General features: G+C 48.5%; 1 protein-coding gene across 5 annotated transcripts in view; it reads left to right on the top strand.

The window, feature by feature from the left end:
• A1CF (APOBEC1 complementation factor) overlaps window positions 1-19,889 on the top strand; it is a 76,789-nt gene that overhangs the window by 39,505 nt on the left and 17,395 nt on the right. For 4 of the 5 annotated variants that reach the window (XM_041728963.1, XM_041728966.1, XM_041728964.1 and 1 more), the window contains 4 exons: window positions 2,294-2,428; window positions 4,608-4,738; window positions 10,152-10,390; window positions 15,689-15,853. In XM_041728963.1, the coding sequence (XP_041584897.1) occupies window positions 2,294-2,428; window positions 4,608-4,738; window positions 10,152-10,390; window positions 15,689-15,853 (670 nt within the window). The remainder of the gene's footprint in view (window positions 1-2,293; window positions 2,429-4,607; window positions 4,739-10,151; window positions 10,391-15,688; window positions 15,854-19,889) is intronic. The other variant, XM_041728967.1, reaches the window with a different exon arrangement.

Below are 19,889 nucleotides of genomic sequence, written 5' to 3' on the forward strand. Positions count from 1 at the left end.
ATGACTAACGCCCAGCACTGTCTTAAATTGGCCTGGGCTGCCACCACTGGTGCATTCCAAGCCCAGTGGGCGGTTCGTAGAGCAGATTCCCCCCGTGAGTGGACTTCAGTGAGTGGACTTCAGGGCGTCTCTGAACCAGCCAGACTCTGTAATCCCCAAAAAAATACCCTTGGGGAATTTTTGTCAAGTGTTTATAGAAACCACAGAAAGACAATTAATAAGCTTTCCTGCCCAATCTTCTTGGCTCATAAGCAGATGATCCTCCTATTAACAGGATGTGCACAAAAGAGTTCGGTGATATTTTTAGCAATTTTAGCAAGAAAGAAAGTTGAAGGGAAAATTCAAAAGGTCAGTCTGTTGGTTGCCTATTTACTTTGAAACTATCAGACAAAGCCTGTCAAATCAGAAATTCTGGAATAGCTGCTTTAGTATTATGGGATGAAAATTTGTTTTTTTCAAACTGAAGAATAAAAATACTACCAAATTTATACACATTTATTCCAGTGATCCATTGAGTAGACTTATAGACCTCTAGACATTTAGCATACAGAAATGGCCTCAGAGGGGTCGTCATCAACAAAATGGTCAGGGTCAGACAACGCAGGTGGATTTTTAGTTCGGCAATAGAAATATCCCCCCTGATAAGCAACGGACATCAACTATGTCCTTCCAAAATGTGTGTAATAGAATGATTGGAAATTGGAAAGGATTTTAAATGCAGCAGAGAGTTTGCAATTTAATGACATGATCTTTTTTTTTTTTTCCTGAATGAGTATGTAAAGGTATGGATCTGTTATAAACAATTAGGCTTCCATATAACAAGGCAGATGTGGGGATTAAACTGATGGTCTCTGAAACCAGACTGTCTAGGTTCAAATCCTGGCTTTGCCTCTCCCCAACTATGTGACCTCAGCAAATTACTTAATCCCTTTGGGCTTCAGGGTTTTCTGTAAAATGAGAACAGCAGTAGTCTTTAATCCGTTGAACAGTGACAACAGTGTCTGGTGAGTGGTAAATGTCGTACAGGTTTTGGTGAGAAAATAAGTAACTAGGACTTTTAATATATCTTTGAAAATATGAACTTCATTTTTTTCAGAAAATTCTTGGTTGAGATAGATCTCATTGAATCCTTAAGGCATTTTTCTTCCCCTGGAAGAATAAAACATTTCATTTCTCAGTGTTACAAAAGTTATCGTTGCTGCTAGATGATTCCACAAGAATATAGGAGGAAGGAAAAACGCAAAAGCTCTTGAGGCAAATATTAAAATATTTAGTGAAATAAGTAAACACCCAGTTGTTTGGAGGCAAAAAATAATTGAGGTCGAATACCTTTCTGACACCTTTTTTTAGTTTAAAGCAATATGATATAAATTAAGAATAAAAAAATGATCACAACTCTCCAGTTGTGACATAATTTACACTGTGAACCAAAAGCCTTTGTGCTAATACTTCTAAAATAATTGAAAAAGTCCCAAGTTGCTGTATATAAAGATTTAACAGTGAAACTGGAAGCTGCTCTACCTTTGATTTTAAACAAACTATCATATAAAACAATGTCTTTAAACAACTAACATATGACTTTTAAGAATACACATAGAAAAGCAAACAAATTTAATTTCAAGTCCCTCACTGGCTACCCACAACAGGAGCCAGTCCACTTCTTCAGATGTTCATCTTCACAATGTTTCTATTTAGGGGCTCACATGGCCTTGCTTGGCACATGAGACAGCCCAAATCCAGGGGGCCAAGAAGAGAACTAGTAACTATTGACTGCATATCACATGCCTAGAACAGTGCCATGCATATTTGATGTATTATCTCCTTTAGTCAAAAAGCCAATACTATCCCCTCTTTGATTATGATAATACTGAGGGTCTAAGAAATGAAGTCATTTGCCCAAAGCCCCAAAGCTAGTGAGTCATGGAGCCAGGCAGCCCAGCTCCAGAGCCCTTACTGACGCCCCGCAGAGACTCCATGTTACAGCAGGGCCCTGGATTCACAGCACAGTCAGAGCCTCTGATAATCAGGCTTTGGTGAGTTTGAATGACAATAATTAATCTGTCCAGCACTTTATGTGTTTTCACAACACTTCTCACAAGCAAGTTGCTGAAGCACAGAGCATGGTATTAAAATCCCCATAAAGGAGAACTTGATTTTATCCTCTGACCAGTTCACTATTACCTGTCAATGATAAATAGGTTCCTTATCATGATCCTGAAAATAATTGAGGAACTTGAACTAAAGGCTTTATTGTTTTCTTCTCTGCCTTATACAATCCACCTGGAATTTGCAGGAAAATGGACAAAGAAAATATGGCGGCCCTCCACCGGGCTGGGATGCTGCACCCCCAGAAAGAGGCTGTGAAATTTTTATTGGAAAACTTCCCCGAGACCTTTTTGAGGATGAACTTATACCACTATGTGAAAAAGTGAGTCCAAAATTTAATATATTTTCTTATCTTTCAAGGGAAAAATATTGCACACTTTGTTTAGCACTTATTCGTCTTGGTCGGTGGTGGCTTCTCTTCCAATTGCCCTTCCTCAACATGGACAGAGTCAAAACGTTCCTGTTAGTGGCTGTCCCCTTATTGTCACTATAAGAGGAAGATGTAGCTCTTCCTGTTATTTGATTGCTTGAACTACTGCTGCTGCTAACTTTCAAATTCTGATCCTTGATCTGTAGAGATGCACTGAGTTTGAGGCAAGATCCCATTCTATAATAATACAACAACCTCTCCAGAATAAGAGATTGCTCCAACTTGACCTCTTAATATGGCTTCCTAAAGCGTACCATGTTCCCATTCAAAGAGTGTGTGTGTGTGTGTGTTTGTCATGGCTCAAAGGTGTACCTAGACACTGACTCAGAATGAAATTTTCTTCTACAAGTTTGAATTTGTCTGCCCTAGTGCATCAATAAGATTAATAATGTGCTTTCTCAAAGTCATTATATAATTAAGGAACATGTCCTTAGTTGTAATTCCAAGTCACATATGGTTACTAAACCCAAAGTTACAGGGAGAACAGAAAATGAAAATTTATTTTCAATATTTTACCAAGCTGTGTTTCAACAACCACATTCCTGGAAAATTTAGAAAAATTCTAGTCTGGTTATTTCTTTCCCTAAATGCCAAAATCAGTTGTGCGTATGTGTATAACTCAGATTCAGAACTGCTCCTAATTTTATATGAATGACATCACTTGGCACATGCACAAATTATAAGGATTTAATCCTTTAAGAATTTTATATACTGAACTTGAAAATGAGCACCACGAAACACCTGAAACAGATGAAGCATGCTTGAACTCTTTCTGAATGAGCCCGGGATAGATAAACGTCCACCACTGAGTACCCTGGGGTGGGGGAGGCTGGGTCAGGAGGTAACCAAGCACTGAGGTAATAGCACACATTTAATAACACCTCTTCTTCCTGCATATGCCTCTCCTATCTATTAGGGCCACTCATCCTACAGCCACCAGCAAGAATAAATTATTGAGTCTGGATTGCTGGAGAGCATTTGGGGTAGCAGGAAGGAACAGTACTTAGGCAAAACAAAAGAGCTGGAGTCAGAGGGATAGAATGAGTGCCCGCCTTCTGTGGAGGTCCGGACCTTGGGCTGGTTATGTAAAACTAGCATCTACCTTCAGCCTACAGATAAAAAAAATATATATATAAAAAGTAAAATAAAATAATAAAATAAAATAAAATAAAATAAAATAAAATAAAATAAAATAAAATAAATAAAACAAGAATCCCCAGATCATCCTCTGAAACACATCTTCCCTTTGCATCTTGAGGTCATGGTGGGATAAAGCTAAGAAATCAGCAAGGTTCCAAGTGAGCATCCTGGGTCTTTGTTTTAAATATCAGTGGTAGAGTATGACCAAATCTAGATTAAACTACAGAAACTTGAGAGGCCAAGGGAGTAGGCAAGGACAAATCTATCAAGAAATCGTGCTTCTGGGGCAGCCCCGGTGGCTCAGCGGTTTAGTACCACCTTTGGCCCAGGGCGTGATCCTGGAGACCCGGGATGGAGTCCCATGTCAGGCTCCCAGCATGGAGCCTGTTTGTGTCTCTGCTTCTCTCTCTCTCTCCCTCTCTCTCTCTCTCCATGAATAAATTTTCAAAAAGAAACAGGAAAAAAAGAAAAAAAGAAATTGTGCTTCTGATGATAAACGCATTTTTAGGTCCCAGGACAGTGGATAAATCCACAGATAATTGTGTGATGAAAGGCCATTTGCACTTGACGGGATGAGCACTGGGTGTTATTCTGTATGTTGGCGAATTGAACACCAATAAAAAATAAATTTATTATTAAAAAAAAGGAAAGGCCATTTGCTCTATCGAAAACATATTCTGCGAAGTCAAGCTGAAATGCATTTGTACGCGCTTTCTTTATTTAACTTGACTTTGCCCATGAGTCAGATAACAGATCTGAACCCAGCATGAAAATATGCAAACCATTCCCCACAGGATGCAAATGCCAAATATGGCAGAGATAAGACTTCAGAAAACAGTGTGTATGTGTGTGTGTGTGTGTGTGTGTGTGTGTGTTTTCATTTGGAAGTACAAATGGACATACATGGATTCTCTCTTTCTTTTACTTGTAGATTGGTAAAATTTATGAAATGAGAATGATGATGGATTTTAATGGCAACAATAGAGGGTATGCATTTGTAACTTTCTCAAATAGACAGGAAGCCAAGGATGCAATCAAGCAACTTAACAACTACGAAATTAGGTAAGATCTACCTCTTGTGGTTAAAAAGTGAAGCAGACAATGCACCTGTATCTGTTCTCCATCAAACTTATCTAATACAGTCTATGCAAAAGACAGCCAGACTGGACATTTAAAAAAAAAAAAAAGGCGTCTTTTCCTTGGTGAAAATCAATTTGATAAAATGTTTATTTAATGTCAACATTACCTAAGGTACCAAGCTAAGTTTTGTGAAATGCTCAAAGAAACAAAAATCATTAATTCATCTGTTGCACAAATGTGCGTGTGATGGGCACTGTTCAAAATATTGGAAATTTCAAGATGCCTTTTCCTATCCTCGTTGTAAGCAAATGGAGATAGAAGATTTTTTAGGACTATGAAAATCATGAGGACTCTAAAAGAAGCAAATGAGACCAACGAAAAGCAGAACCAGACCTGTAAATACAGGGAATGACCTCATGGTTGCCAGAGGGGGGAGGAGGGAGGCTGGACAAAATGGGTGAAGGGGAGAGGGGAGACACAGCCTCCAGTTATGGGGTAAGTCACTGGGACGAATGGCACAGCACAGGGCATGGAATCAAGGGTATTTTAATAGTGCTGTACGGTGCTGAGCAGAGGAAAATAGAGAAGTGGAATCACTGTGAAATGAATGTCATGTTGTGTGTCAGCTACACTTAAAAAAAAAAATTAAGAATAAAAAAAGAAAACCACCTGTGAGGAGGTGGCCACTCTAACTTGGTGCATTTAAGAAAACACTCTCCAGGGGCACCTGGGTGGCTCCGCGGTGGAGAATCTGCCTTCGGCCCAGGCCGTGACCCCGGGGTCCTGGGATCGAGTCCCGCATCCGGCTCCCCACAGGGAGCCTGCTTCTCCCTCGGCCTGTGTCTCTGCCTCTCTCGTGGATAAATAAATAAAATCTTTTTTGAAAAGAAAAAAAAATACTCTCCACGAAAGTACAATTTTACCTGAGACTTGAAAGCAAAGATCCAGCCAGGATGGCCAGGTCTGGAGGAGGATTATTCCGGAGATTAAGAACAGCAAGTGCCAAGTCCCCCAAAACGAGAACAAGTTCAATGTGTTGGAGAACAAAGCCGAGGAGGTAGAAACAGAGAGGAGACCTGAGGGCAGCGTCGTCTGAGAGCCTTATGCTCCATGATTCAAGATCTGCCTTCTGTTCTGATAAAAAGGGAAAACATTCCATGAGATTCATGTGTTTTTTGTTTTTGTTTTAGATTCATGCTTTTTAAAACAGAACTCTGGCTGTTGGATGCAGCATGGACTGTAGCAGGGAAGCCAGAGGGAAAGCGGGGAGTAGTCTAGGTCTAGACAAGGGATTGCAGCAGGTGCACAGGGGCTGGTGGTGCAGGTGCTGCAGGGGTCGGGCCTGGAGTCCGGCCCGGAGGTTGAACAGACAAGACTGGCTAAACATTGGATTTAGAGAGTGTGAGCAGTGTTAGAACTCAGGGAAGAAGGCGAGGATGTTGGTCCCAGCATCTGTGGATGAGGTGGTGCCCTTGAGGTGGGAAGACCGGAGGAATAGCCGGGACGTGGGGAGCTCAGTTTGGGGGAAGTCACAGTTTAGATTCGCATGAGACTTCCCCGGGCGAGCTGTTGAAGAGGGGACGGCATGTACGATGTCGGAGCCAGGAGAGAGGTCACAGGGCCAGCCAGACTTGGATGATATTGCAAATCATGGGACCAGTGGAAGCTTCCAGGGCATAATTGACCCTGTGCAGTCAATTAACTGGATTTTAAACTGGAAACGGGGCCAACGTATGAAATTGCCTGAGTCCTACAAGCTTCACCTACGGACAGAATTGTCCTAAATCATCTCTCAAAGGAAGCCCTGAGCCCCCTGGAAGAGAAACCCGTACAGCGGTTGAAAAGCAACAGCTTTGGGGTCGGACAGGCTCCACCCGAGTGCCGGCGAGTGGCTTTACCTCCCCGAGCCTCAGTGTCCTCATCCCGAAAGTGGGGCTACTACTAGGACGCACGTCAGAGCGGTGATGGCGGGGATACTATAGACTTTTAGACGTTTACCCCGGTGTCTGGAACACAGTAATGGGTCGATGAATGATGGACCTCTTACATATTAGCACATTCAGCAATTCTAAGAAAATAATTTTCATATGTTTCTGCGTCTCAAAACTGATGTCATCCTCAGCGTGAATACAGAGGGCTTTCCTGCCATTTATTTCCTCTCACTCCCTCTAGGCCCTGAATAAGTCCTGCATTATTGTCCTTAGAATTCTGTAAACCAGTTACTGGGTCATGTTTCTTCAGTCCCTTAGTCACAAAAAGACAGAATGGACTGGCAACCAGCGTGGCCTGGCCACTCAGGCCGCGGGTCAGATCGTGGAGCAGAGTTTTGGAGGGAAGTCCTGGGAGTTCCCCTCCCACGCAGGTCTCCAGGGAGCCAGGAGAGCTGTGTCTGGTATGTGGGGGGGTTGTCTGGTGTGGGAACCAGGCGACCAGAGCAGATTAAATCCTGGGACTTCTTCCAGCAATGGTTTTACCGTCAGCACCTAACTACTCACACGCTCTGGGCGTCTGGCGTGGAGACGACCTAAACACAAGCGTTTGGGGAAAGGGCCACGGAAAGCCCTGGGTCAACGTAGCCTTTTGGTATGACAGGTGCAGGGCGGCGAGGATCAGAAGAGGCCCCGCTCCTTGGTCCCACGTGGAGCCCCGGCAGCCTAAGCGCGAGGGTCATTCTCAAAACGGATGCAGACCGGCCACGCAGGTAGGCCGCGCAGATGGCCGCGTGTGCTGACGCTCCGTTCCGCGTGGGCCTGCCCCTGCCTCTGCGGACGGACAGGGTGTGAGACGGGGACACCAGTGACGTGTGGCAGAGATGTGCGACGGCACCCTGTGAATTAACTCCGGCGGCGGCGTCTACGAGACATGAAGATGGGCCGCCCTCCTGGACATTCCCAAAATATAGGTGATGCAGGCAAAGCTCACATGCGCCGTGGACGTTCGCTGATGATTATGGTGGAGGGACCGGGGTTGGGGGGACACATCACAAAGCATCTGGAAGGAGCAAGCTGGGGGCCACATTCCAGTCAAAGTCTGGCTGGATGCCAGAAGCGAGGGGAGGCTGAGAGGCGCACTACACATCGAGGTGCGGGGTGCACAGGACCCGCGGGGGGAGCGGAGACCCCGCCTGCCAATCCCAGCCACGTCTACTCTGCCCCCACCAGTCCCGCCAGGGAGCACCTTCCCTGCAGAGAGGGGGGCGGACCTGGATTTGCTCTCAGCCGCTACGTCTTGGGGTAGATAAGGCCCGCACCCCGGAGAAGCCCCGGAGCCATCCTATCATCGTCTTCATCATCAACTATGCACGGAGCTCTGTCTAAACGCCGGGCTTCTGGAGACGTCCACGCGTGCCCTCGGCCTGCGAGCGATGGCTGTTGGTCGCCAAGCTGTCCTGGGAACGCGCCCGACCGACCACACAAATTTAAAACCAGGACACGGAGATTCCAGGTTCCACCTGCTGGTCGCTGACACCTGGCGGGCCCTCCATCAAAAATAACAGGATTGGGGATCCCTGGGTGGCGCAGCGGTTTGGCGCCTGCCTTTGGCCCAGGGCAGGATCCTGGAGACCCGGGATCGAATCCCACCTCGGGCTCCCGGTGCATGGAGCCTGCTTCATGTCTGCCTATGTCCCTGCCTCTCTGCCTCTGCCTATGTCTCTGCCTCTCTGTGTGTGTGTGTGTGTGACTATCATAAATAAAAATTAAAAAAAAATAACAGGATTGCTAAGGAAATAATATTTTGGAATAGAGGGAGTTTTTTTTTTTTAAGTTAAAAAAAAAAAACCCTGAAATATTCCTTCAGCTCCCCCTTCCCTTCCTGCAAGGAAAAGCACATTCCTTGGACAACGTTCAGCGGATGGCAAGGGATGCGTCGCAGCTCTGACACGTGGTCCCCAGGTCCTCGGCGAGGCAGGGAGGGCGAGCCGGGCGGAGGCCCAACCCCACTGAGGCCGCCAGTGCCAGGAAAGCGGAGTGCTTCTATTCATGACGTGCAAGTCCTTTCTGTGAAAGGAGCTTTCCCCATTTTAATGACTGTACTAACTTCCTATTATTACAAAAGCCACACAACAGCCCAAAAAAAGCAAATAAAAGTTCACACCTTCCATCCACAATCCCACTACCCCCAAGACAGTCACTATGTGGGCTTTCTACTTTGCATGGTCTTCCTAAGGTTTCGATACAGCGTTCATCAACATGGTCTCATATGCATATCTTGATGTCTTTTTTTTTTTTTAAGCCAGTAGCATCTCATGAGCTGATTTTTGTGTGTGTGTGTGTGAGCTGCTGTTTTAACCAATAAATATTCTCCTACGCTACTGCGCTGTTGAGCAGTCTACGGTGTAAACGCTCATCTTTAATTTAGCAGTGAGCCTCAGCCGGAGCAGTAGCGTCCACCCCAGGGGACACGTACAAAGGTGAAGAGGCATTCTTAGATGACCCAGTAGGTGGCTGTTAGTTCGTGGTGCACCGGGAACCGAGGCTACAGCCAGACTACGGGCACGAGGGGGCAAGGCCCTGCCGCAGGGTCAACGTCATCTCAGCCACCAGGCATCAGACGGGTTCCGGAGGGGGGCATATTTTGATTTCCAATCTGGGGACTATTTTAAATCATAGCAGCGAATGTCCTGATACAACATTGTTGGTGTTCATCTCTTGGCTAGACACACTTTCCCAGAAGGGGCACTATATGCCCCAAAATCATACACAAAAGGTTTCTGATGCATTTTCCCTGAGCAACCCCGCTTCCCAAGAGCTTCCTCTGCACCTGCCGGTGGAGGAATCCATGCACGTGCCCTCGGCGGGCCCGCGTGGAAGGGATGGGAGGGACCCGAGAGTCTGCAGGTGAACCCCAGCCCTCCCCGTCTACAAAACCTTAAGCAGGTCGTTGAGTTTCTCGGGGCCTCCAGCCTTCCTCCAGCACCTGCCTGCCCACCTTCCTCAGCTAGATCAAATGAGATAATACGGGAAAACCTGCCCAGCATAAGGGATCATTTCTTTTTTAAAAAAAAAGATTTTATTTATTTATCTGAAAGAGAGCACACACCAGCCAGGAGGGAGGGGGAAAGGGAGAGGGAGAGGCAGCCGCCCCGCTGAGCAGGGAGCCCGACGTGGGGCCCCATCCCAAGACCCCGGGGTCATGGCCTGAGCTGAAGGCAGACCTTGGCCCACGGAGCCCCCGGGTGCCCCATAAGGGACAATTATTAGGGGCAGTCGTGTCGGAAGTCTTCCCTTCCCTACTTGGCTGGGAAAGAAGGGAGCCCCGGGCCAGGAAACGTGAGCACACCCCACGTCGGGTCCGCAGTCACAGGCTTTGCCACCTCCGGCGGGAGCCCCACTCACGCGGGGGTCCCTGCCGAGCAGAAAGAGTGCCTGCCTCCGGTTTTGTTTTATTTTTGCAGAAACGGGCGCCTCCTCGGGGTGTGTGCCAGCGTGGACAACTGTCGACTGTTTGTGGGGGGCATCCCGAAGACCAAGAAAAGAGAAGAGATCTTAGCAGAGATGAAGAAGGTCACCGAAGGCGTCGTCGACGTCATCGTCTACCCGAGCGCCGCAGATAAGACCCGAAACCGGGGCTTCGCCTTCGTGGAGTATGAGAGTCATCGCACGGCTGCCATGGCCCGAAGGAAGCTGCTGCCAGGTGGGCACCCCGTCCCCAGGGAGCCCCACCTGCCGCGAGCGCCGGGCACCGGGCGGGGACACGGGCGCTGGCTGCCGCGTGGGCTCCCGAGGGGCTTCCGTGGGCTTCCAAGCCCTCCCGTCACCTAGGTCACGGTACACTCGGGCCCCCGGAGCTTTCACCCATGAGGTTTTGAAAACCATGCGTGGAGTGTAACACGTGTGCACTGGGGAGACCCCAAGCCACGAGCCTGACCCTGTCGTGAAGCGTCACAGTGGAGGATGGCCTCAAAAGTGAGCATGTGCCTGGGTGGTCCGCGCGGCTGCTAGCAGGCCTGCTAGAACTGGAGCCTGGTGTCCCTCACCGTGGAGGATGAGCCTGACGGTGACGCTGCCCCGGCGACTCTGCCGTGGCTAACACTTAGGCCTGTGGCCCTCCAATGGCAGGCACCTGCTGGGTGCTACCACCACGGGGTGGGCCCCATCTGGGCAATGACCATCAACCCCTGTGTGTAAAGGCCCCCACCCCAGGGCCCTGCCTCGGTCAGGCCGGCCTCGGGAAATTGTTGAAAATCCTCTGCTCGTTCTCAAACAGTCACTAAAACTCACACAAAGTAAGGTATTAAGTCAAATCAATATTAAAACAAGGGGATTTCGAGAATGACGGAATGGGAGACAGTGGAATCAACTCCTCTCCCGAGCACCATGGAAGAGCCGCCAGAATTAGAGACAAAACCAACACTACCTATAGTGTCCCCGTACATGTTCTTGTTTTTCTTTGAGGTTTTATGCATTTATTCATGAGAGAGGCAGAGGCACAGGCAGAGGGAGCAGCAGGCCTGATGCGGGACTCGATCCCGGGACTAGGGGGGTCACGCCATGAGCCAAGGCAGATGCTCAACTGCAGCCATCCAGGTGCCCCCCAGCCCCCGCCCCATACACATTCTTAAAAACGAACCAAACTGAGCAAGTCATGGGGATGGAAGGCGCAGCGTAGGGAACACAGTGGGATCACAATAGTGCTGTATGGTCACAGGTGGTAGCAACTCTCGTGGGGAGCACAGCGTAACGCATACAGTTGTCCAGTCGCCACGTCGTGCCCCTGACACGAAGGTAAAGTGTGCGTTGACTCTACTTTAAACCATAAAAAAAAATTTTTTTTTAACTCAGAGGCTAGAAGTTTTCAAAATTGGAAGATGGGAATGACTTTTTTTTTTTTTAGAGATTTATCTATTGATGGGGGGAGGGGCAGAGGGGAAGGAAGAGGGAGAGAGTGTGGAGCAGACTCAGCCCTGAGCAGGGAGCCAGACCCGGGTCTTGAGCTCCGGCCCCTGAGATCATGACCTGAGCAGAAACCAACAGTCAGGGGTCACCCGACCGAGCCACCCAGGTGCCTCGGGAGAGATCTTATTAATATTTTCATGAAAGCAGCTAAAGTGAGAGGGCAGGAGACAGCCCCCACCCCCCCACCCAGATTGCCGGATCCATTACCGAGATGGGTATTTTTAAGGAGGATGCTTCCGTGGGCAGACCCTGAGCTGCGCAGGTGCAGAGTACCCCTGATGCTCCTCAGCAGGCGTCCTGAGCCCCTCGGCAAGCCCCCCTTTGGTGCCCTCTTTTCTGCCATGAAGAAGTCCCCTGTGTCCATCCTGATGTCAGACTATGGTGGAGTCTAAAAACATATATTGCTGAACGTAGACTCTTTTAAAAAATTCCAGGTTATTCTCCGAGCCCTGCTCTCTTTTGGAGGTACCCCACTGTTCACCTGCTCCGTCCCAACCGTCACCACCAGATTACTCATGTTCCCCCAAATCTCACGTCATCCTTTCCAGGATTAGGGCAAGCAGTAGGAACCTGATCGCTGTGTGCCGAGGGGCTGAATGGTGCTGCTCGCCCACTGCTCGCTGCGGAGGGAACTGGACTCTGCGGCCGTTCCTCAAGGCTCCAGTCCCTCCCAGCTGTACCTGCCACCTGCCACTTCCCAGCAAGCCCCTTCTTTGCAGCGGGACAGACCCCCCTGTGGTTTAGGCCATGCTGATTCTCATCTTGTTTGCTCCGAAAGCTGCGTCCCCGCTGGAGCGACCCGTACCCTGCCCCCCGCGCCGCCCCGGCCTTCAGGGCCCAGCCTGGGCCCGTGGCAGCTCACGCCAGCTGCCTCTCTCTGTCACCTGCGCCACCAGATACATGCAAGCTTCTGGGGAGCCAGGAAGGGTCACAGTGAGAGAGGCTCCGGAAGGGGAGAAAAAGAGTTTCCGGGGGCCAGACCCGAGTTCCCAGAGCACCCGCCCTCCACCAAGGAAAGCGCGCGTGGCCCGGCAGAGCCTGTGTCTCGGGGTGCAGCGGGCCTGGGCGGGCAGCGGCCCTCACCTCCCCAGGCAGCCCTCCACAGAGCGCGTGGCCATGCCCCCAGCAGCCGCACCACGGACAGGCCCGAGCCAACTGCTCCTTCTTGGCACCTGGGGCCAGGCCTCCACGCGCTTGGACGCACCACCTGCTGCCTCACCGTAGGCCTCCCCAGGGTAGAGGCTTAGGGCCGCATCCCCCGAGAGCCTCTCGTGAGAGAAGGCGGTCTTCAGCACGCGTGACAGGCGAGGGCCACGAGCTCTCCCTTCCTAACTGACCCAGACTTGGAGGCAGAGAGAAAATCGCGGCCTTGCGTGACCCTCCGCCCAGCCACCTCCCTCCCCGTGGACGGCGGCCGCTCCCTCCCCAGGTGTGCGTGGACACGGGCCGGCGCCCAGCTCCGAGGACGCTCTGGGGAGCTCTCACGTGGCCCCAGCATCAGCCTGCGCGGGGTCACCTGGAGGGCGTGGGAAAGTGGCACCGCGGGGCGGGGGGGCCAGAGTCCGAGTCCATACACCTGCCGTGGCACCTGCTCCTTTGCATCTATAGTCAGTTCCCGGGCTGCTCCGCTATCCCAGACCCAAGTTTGAGAACCTGCGGCATAAGTCAGCCGCCGCCCCTCGGGGGCCCCAGATCCGAATAACCCGAGGAGGTTTCTAAACAACACCACAGACTGAACCGACCCCCAATCAGCTGAGTCTGCTGCTCTGGGGCACAGAGCTGGGCCCCGGTGTTTTAAGTTTCCCTGGTGATTTTGCTGTGCGGCCAATTCTGTGATCCACAGCATTGCCACCGGCTGAGGCTGGAGGCCGGCCCTGCCCCGTGGGAGAGGTCAGCAGGAACACCTGCCCGCCACGCAGTGTGGAAACATTTCCTCAGCACCTACGATGGGCTTTGGTCTCTTCCCAAGGAAATTCTTTTAAAAAACAGAACAAAAACAACAAATCTCTCTATTGCACCCAAAGAGTGCTCCGAAGAAACCACACACGCAGGAAAAGAGATCCCCCCAAAACCCCAAAACACTCAAGGGGAGACTGCCTCAGTGGAACGTGATCATGTCCCTCACGTGTATCATCTTTTATTTCTACAGCAGCACCAGCTCGCGACTTTTATGATTCCAATTTTATAGATGAGGAGATTGAGGTTTAGGTCGCTTCCCAGCCAGGCCCGTAATCTGACATGTGGATGTGTCTGGTTTCAAAGCCCATGTTCCCGAATCCACCTGCCACCCTGACCGCCACGAGGATGCTTGGGGAGACCACTGCCCACCCTACTTCCTCCAATGCTGTCCCCTTCAGCCTTCTGCAGGTCTTCAGGTAGCCGGCGGCTTCCTGTGGTCCCAGGCCAGGAGGGCAAAGGCCAACGGACGGCACCTGTTCTCCATTAGGGGCTGCATTAACTGAAGTGCTTTTAAGAAGCCTCAGGAGGCCTGGACCACTCGTATCAAAATTGGGAAGGAGAGTCCTGGGATTGCCTCCCAGGGGTAATCCAAGCCCCGTGTAACACGGGCAGGTCCCCATGGTATTGATGCTACCACGGTGGTGGCCGATTTCAAGCTACCAAGATGACACCAACTGGCTCACATAATTCTGAAAATTTAACAATCTGGTGTTGCAAGTGGAAAGGAATTGGGTGCAGCATACCAGTGAGGGGGGCTCAGGTTGGGTGCTTTTTTTTTTTTTAAGATTTTATTTATTTATTTATTTATTTATTTATTTATTTATTTATTTATTTATTTATTTATTTATGAGAGATAGAAAGCAAGAGAGCATGAGCAGCGGAGGGGCAGAGGCAGAGGGAGAAGCAGACTCCCCACTGAGCAGGAAGTCCAACATGGGGCTCAATCCCAGGATCCTGGGATCATGCCCTGAGCCAAAAGCAGATGCTTGGCCCCCTCAGGTTGGGTATTTCTTTAGGCTCTTCCAAAACAACTAATAAAAAGCACACAAGATTCCCAATCAAATGTAGGAATTGAGTTGATTCCCCCCCCCCACTACCCCTTCAGCTCAGCTCCGCACCGGGTAGGGGTACAGGACTGTGTAAGCAGAGAAGAAAGCGGAGCCACGGAGAAGTGAGGTGGGTCTGGGCAAGTCACTCGTGCCTCTAAAGCTCATTTCCTCTTCCATGAAATCGAGAAAGTCCGTCTCCTCCCCATGGAGTGACTATGAGCAGAAACTGAGGTAGCAAATGGAAAACAGGTTATGCCCTCAATAAATTGCCACTATAGAAATACACAAATACATGTCATCATGGTCATGGGTGACAACTACCCCGTCCCCAAAGAGCTCAGTTTCTCATCACAGACCCTTCCATTGCTCTTTGTCTTCTTAATAGGGATACAAATTTTTTTTCTGCAGACTCCAAAGTTGAGAAGAGAAGTAGAAAGGGATGTGGCTGATCGGAGGGGTCAGCTGATCAGGGGACACAGCTGACCAGGTGTAAGGGACGGAGAACAAATGAGGGGTGCCTGAGGCCTGCTCACTCTTGCCCGCATACCAGTTGTCAGACAGCTCGGTGGTGGCACCTGGTGACGCAGATCCCAACAGCAGCAGACCTACCTCCCAATGACCTTTATGAGGCTTCATGAGGTCGCTCTCTGTCCGAGCCCTCAATCCATATGTTCCTTTCTCCTCTTCTGCTGTTTCCCTTGCAATGACTACCTCCCCCTGTGACAGCTGCTCGAAGACCCAAACCTGCCCGTTGCTGCCTCATTTCTGATCCATTTCCAACCACATCCTCGTTCTCCTTGTGCTGAGTCATTACAACAAGCCGTCTGTCATGAGAACGCCCTCCTAGACAGCTCTTCCATTTATCTGGAAGGCTTCTTAAGATCAATAATCGCCTCCTGTAACAGCCGCCTTCTTGCTCGATCAAGACCTCAAAGCATCGGTTGAATTTAAGAGGCCATCTCAGCGAACTGAGATGATGTTGTCCTGATTTCTGCGTAACTAATCATACTTGTGATCCCTTTGGACAGGAAGGATTCAGTTATGGGGACATCCTATCGCCGTAGACTGGGCAGAACCAGAAGTAGAGGTTGATGAGGACACGATGTCGTCGGTGAAAATCTTGTACGTGAGAAATCTGATGCTGTCTACCTCCGAAGAGATGATTGAGAAAGAATTCAACAATATTAAACCAGGTAGGACATGCCGTAGTAGATTCCGTTTTCCAGCTGTGCTTTAAAAACCCTTACGCCTGAGATGACTTCCCATGGCTACAAACAGAATAGCTTTCATTCTGCATTCTTAGAATCGCAGGCGGACTACAACAACCATATTCCGACCCTGGGATTAGCGAAGAAGGGACACATGGCCCTACAACATTTATCGGCAGTATGACTCTACCATTACCCATGTGGTTACTTCATTAATGCAGATTTTCTTCACTAAACTATAAATTTCATGAGGGGTTTTTGGCTTCGATCATCTCCTCAGCCCCTGTCTCTGTACCTGGCTCATGGTAGGCGCTCAATAAATATTTACTCTGTTGATGAATGAACGGCCAGAGCTATAATCTCAGGTAGGGTTTCTCAGCCTCAGGGATCTTAATATTTTCGGTCAGATAATTCTTGGTTGTGGCAGGGGGGTCTCTGCCGAGCAATATAGGAATTTTAACAGCATCCCACACCCCTACCGACTGGATGCCAGTAGCAACCCCCAAGACATACTACCCCAAAATATCCCCAGACATTTGCCCTTCAGGGCAAAATTGCCCTCCATTGAGAACCACTGATCAAATGGAATATGACTACAATATCAGGTACATACGTAGGAAGGTGGGAATTAATCCTAGGAAACTCATTTGGGTAAAGTGGAAGGGAAAGGAACAGAGGGAGGTGGCGGGGGATAATTATTATTGCTCATCTTGTCAATACTTTGCAGTATCAGTTTTATACCATGAGATTCAGGCCTCACTGCTCTTTTCTCCTATAGGAACTACAACAGTGAGACAGGTAAAATATGTCAGGGAAGAATGTCCAAACAAACATTTCCCAAAGCCAGTTCTGCAGAACATTAATTCTGTGGATGGTTAGTAGAAGCTACTGATAGAAGGGGTCCTTGATCAAGTAAATCTATAAACACCAGATTCAGGAAAATTAAACAGATTTTTTTTTTATTGCAGGACTTACCAGAGTCCTTAACCTTCTAATATGCTCTGAAAGTCTCCAAAAGGAGATGTAGGATGGCTTCCCAAATTTCTGGACCAGGGATCTCATTTTTTGGCCAGCCATCTTGTGGAATTAGCAGGTTTTGGAACACACTCTGGCCTAAATTTATCACTGTGGTAACATCTTTCCATAAACCAGGGTTTTTCTGACTCTAGGGAGTATCCCTCTACCTTGCTGATAAGCACGAGCCATGTGGACGTGACATGATGGTGCCATCATGTCAACTCGGCCTGAGAATACTCCCCTCCATTGGTCACATGGCCAGCTCCGGGTGCTGGGTCAGGTGTAACGGAATAAGCTGATGATTTGTTGCACAGGTGACTAGTAAGGATGCCACTTCCCCGTTTTTGGAGATGCACCAGCTTTGTCCTCCAGGCTTTAGGAACCCCACCTTCCTGACATTCTAGTGCAATGTGTGACCCCGCAGCACCAGCTGTGAGCCCATCACTAACACAGAGGCTGCAAGTGACTGTGCCAGGCTTGCCCTCGGCACTTTCTCAGCAGGTGTCACCTCCTCAGTACCACAACCCTGGGACGCAGGTCACTGTATCACTTCCGTGATTGTAAAGGTGAGAATACCAGGACCTGGAGCAGATAAGTTGCTTGCTCAGGGTCACACAACTAACCAGTGGTAAATCACAGATTCAAATCCAGGTCTGGGCAAAACCACATGCTTAACAGTAATAATTATCCCCTTCCACCTCCAGCTCCCATCCTTATTCCACTCACTCACTCACTCACTCACTCACTCGTTCAGCTGTCATTACTTCAGTAGCTCCCATGTGCCAGGCACTGTGGGAGGAGCAAACAGGTGTGACGTGCGTGTGGAAGGAGTTTAAGATGCTCCAGAAGAGGGACACCTGGTGGCTCAGCTGCTTAAGTGTCTGACTCTTGATTTCAACTCAGGACATGATCTCAGGGGCATGAGATGGAGCCCAGAATCCGGCTTCTTGCTTGGTGGGGAGCCTGCTTGAGATTCTCTCTCTCTCTCTCTCCCTCCACCCCTCCCCACCAAAAAAAGATGCTCCAGAAAAATCAAAGCCATGACAGCCTACCCTTGGGGTACAGACAAGACTCATGTTTAGGAGAAGTGACATGTGAGCTGAGATCTGAATGTTGATGCATCTGTGGGCAGAGGAATGACATGTGTGCATGTAGATGTCGCTCCACCACATTCCACTTTGTGTTAACTTCCCACCTTATTTTTGATACTTCCTTTTTTTCAATCTTTTCAATAAACTGTATTGAGAATGGCATGCCCACATGCAAATAATAAAGTGGGGCTGGATTTATAGAATTGGTAAAGTTAGCTGAAAATGGATCAGGGACTAACAAAAAGAAAACTAATATCATTTTTAAAAATCACTAGAGGAATATATAGGTAAAGCTTCATGACATTGGATTTGGCAATAAACTCTTGGATGGTATTAAAAGTACAGGCGATGAATTAAAAATAGAGTAATTGAACTACACCCAAATTAAAAACTGCATCAGAGGACATTTGCGACACTAAAACAGCAACCCACAGAACAAGAGAAAATGTCTGCAAACAATACATCAACCAAAGATTAAGTAAAAATAGAAATGTGTATTTGTCCAATGATCGATATTGTCCACTTGCCACACACACATGGTCAACACGCACATTAAGAGATGTTCAGCATCACTCACTATTCACCAGGGAAATACAACCCCAAACCATTTCCACTTGCCAAGATACCAATAGTAGTAGTAGTAGTAGTAGTAGTAGTAGTAGTAGTAGTAATCAAAGAAGATGACAGAGATGTTGGGGGAAGCTGTGGAGCAATTAGAACCATGTGCCATATAAACAGAAACACAAAATAATGTAGCCGCTGTGGGAAACTGTACACTGGGTTCCAAAAAACATATAATCACCATGTAATCCAACAATTCCACTTCAGGGCATACACGCAAAATAAGGAAAAGCAGGGACCTGCACAGATACTTGTCTACCAGGCTCACAGCACACGGCATGGATGCACCTCGGAGACACGAGTGCAATGACACAAGACAGTCAGCAGGACGTAACAGGTGCCAGGTATCCGAGGTTCCTTAGGTAGGCTCAGTCACCGAGACAGAGCAGAGCGGTGGCTACCCAGGGCGGGGGAAAGGACTCAGAAATGCTTACTAGTTACAGGCCTTGAGTTTGAGTTCATGAAGAGGTTCTAGAAATGCACGGTGGTGCCAGTTGCACGATATAGTTCTTCCTTTTATCTAAGTAAGACCTTACCTTCTTGTTTTGTTTTTGCTCTTTGGAAAGGGCTGGAATGGGAAACACCTAAAAGGCTGCTTCCTTTCCTGGTCACCGGTTATCAGCTTGTCGCATTAAAGAGAGACATGAGCTCGTGTCCTCCTGGTTATAATGAAAATAGTAAATGCTGGCTCGCTCTCTCCCTCTCTCCTCTCTCCCTCTGGTGGCACAACTTGGAGCTCTACAGTGATGTGTGGCTGCCTCTTGGCACTCCACAAAAGAGGGTGGAGGACCAGCAGACATTTGCTGTATTAGGAAGGAAAAATCAGGGCCAACGAGTTTATTTTCCAGTGGAAAGGGTGTGTTTATACTTCTCTGGGAAAATTTACAGAGAGAAACAGGAAAATAACTCTTTAAAAATCCTACTGGAAGTTTAGATCCCTCAGAGGAGCCCGAATATTCCCAGCAAATCTCTCACCCTATGGTTGTAACCCTGATTAACCTGAAAATATCCTACTGCCACTCAGAGAAATAAATGACAATCAGAATAGAAATGGGCTGAAAAATGTAGGTTCTTCCCCAGTATAGCTTCAGGCTATCTGCTGAAATTCCAATTACACTCGTGCTACAAAATCTGATCTCCCTAAAACAGTTTCCTGTCCATCCGAATCCCCGGGAAGGCTTAAAACAGCCTGTGGGCTGCATCCCAGGAGTTGGTGATTCAGTGCGTCGAGGGTGGGTCCGAGCACTGGCATTTCTCTGAAGTTCCTGGGGAAGCTGCTGCCGGCCTGAGGA

Source organism: Vulpes lagopus, chromosome 14 (genome assembly GCF_018345385.1).
Source record: "Vulpes lagopus strain Blue_001 chromosome 14, ASM1834538v1, whole genome shotgun sequence".
NCBI classification, from domain to species: Eukaryota; Metazoa; Chordata; class Mammalia; order Carnivora; family Canidae; genus Vulpes; species Vulpes lagopus.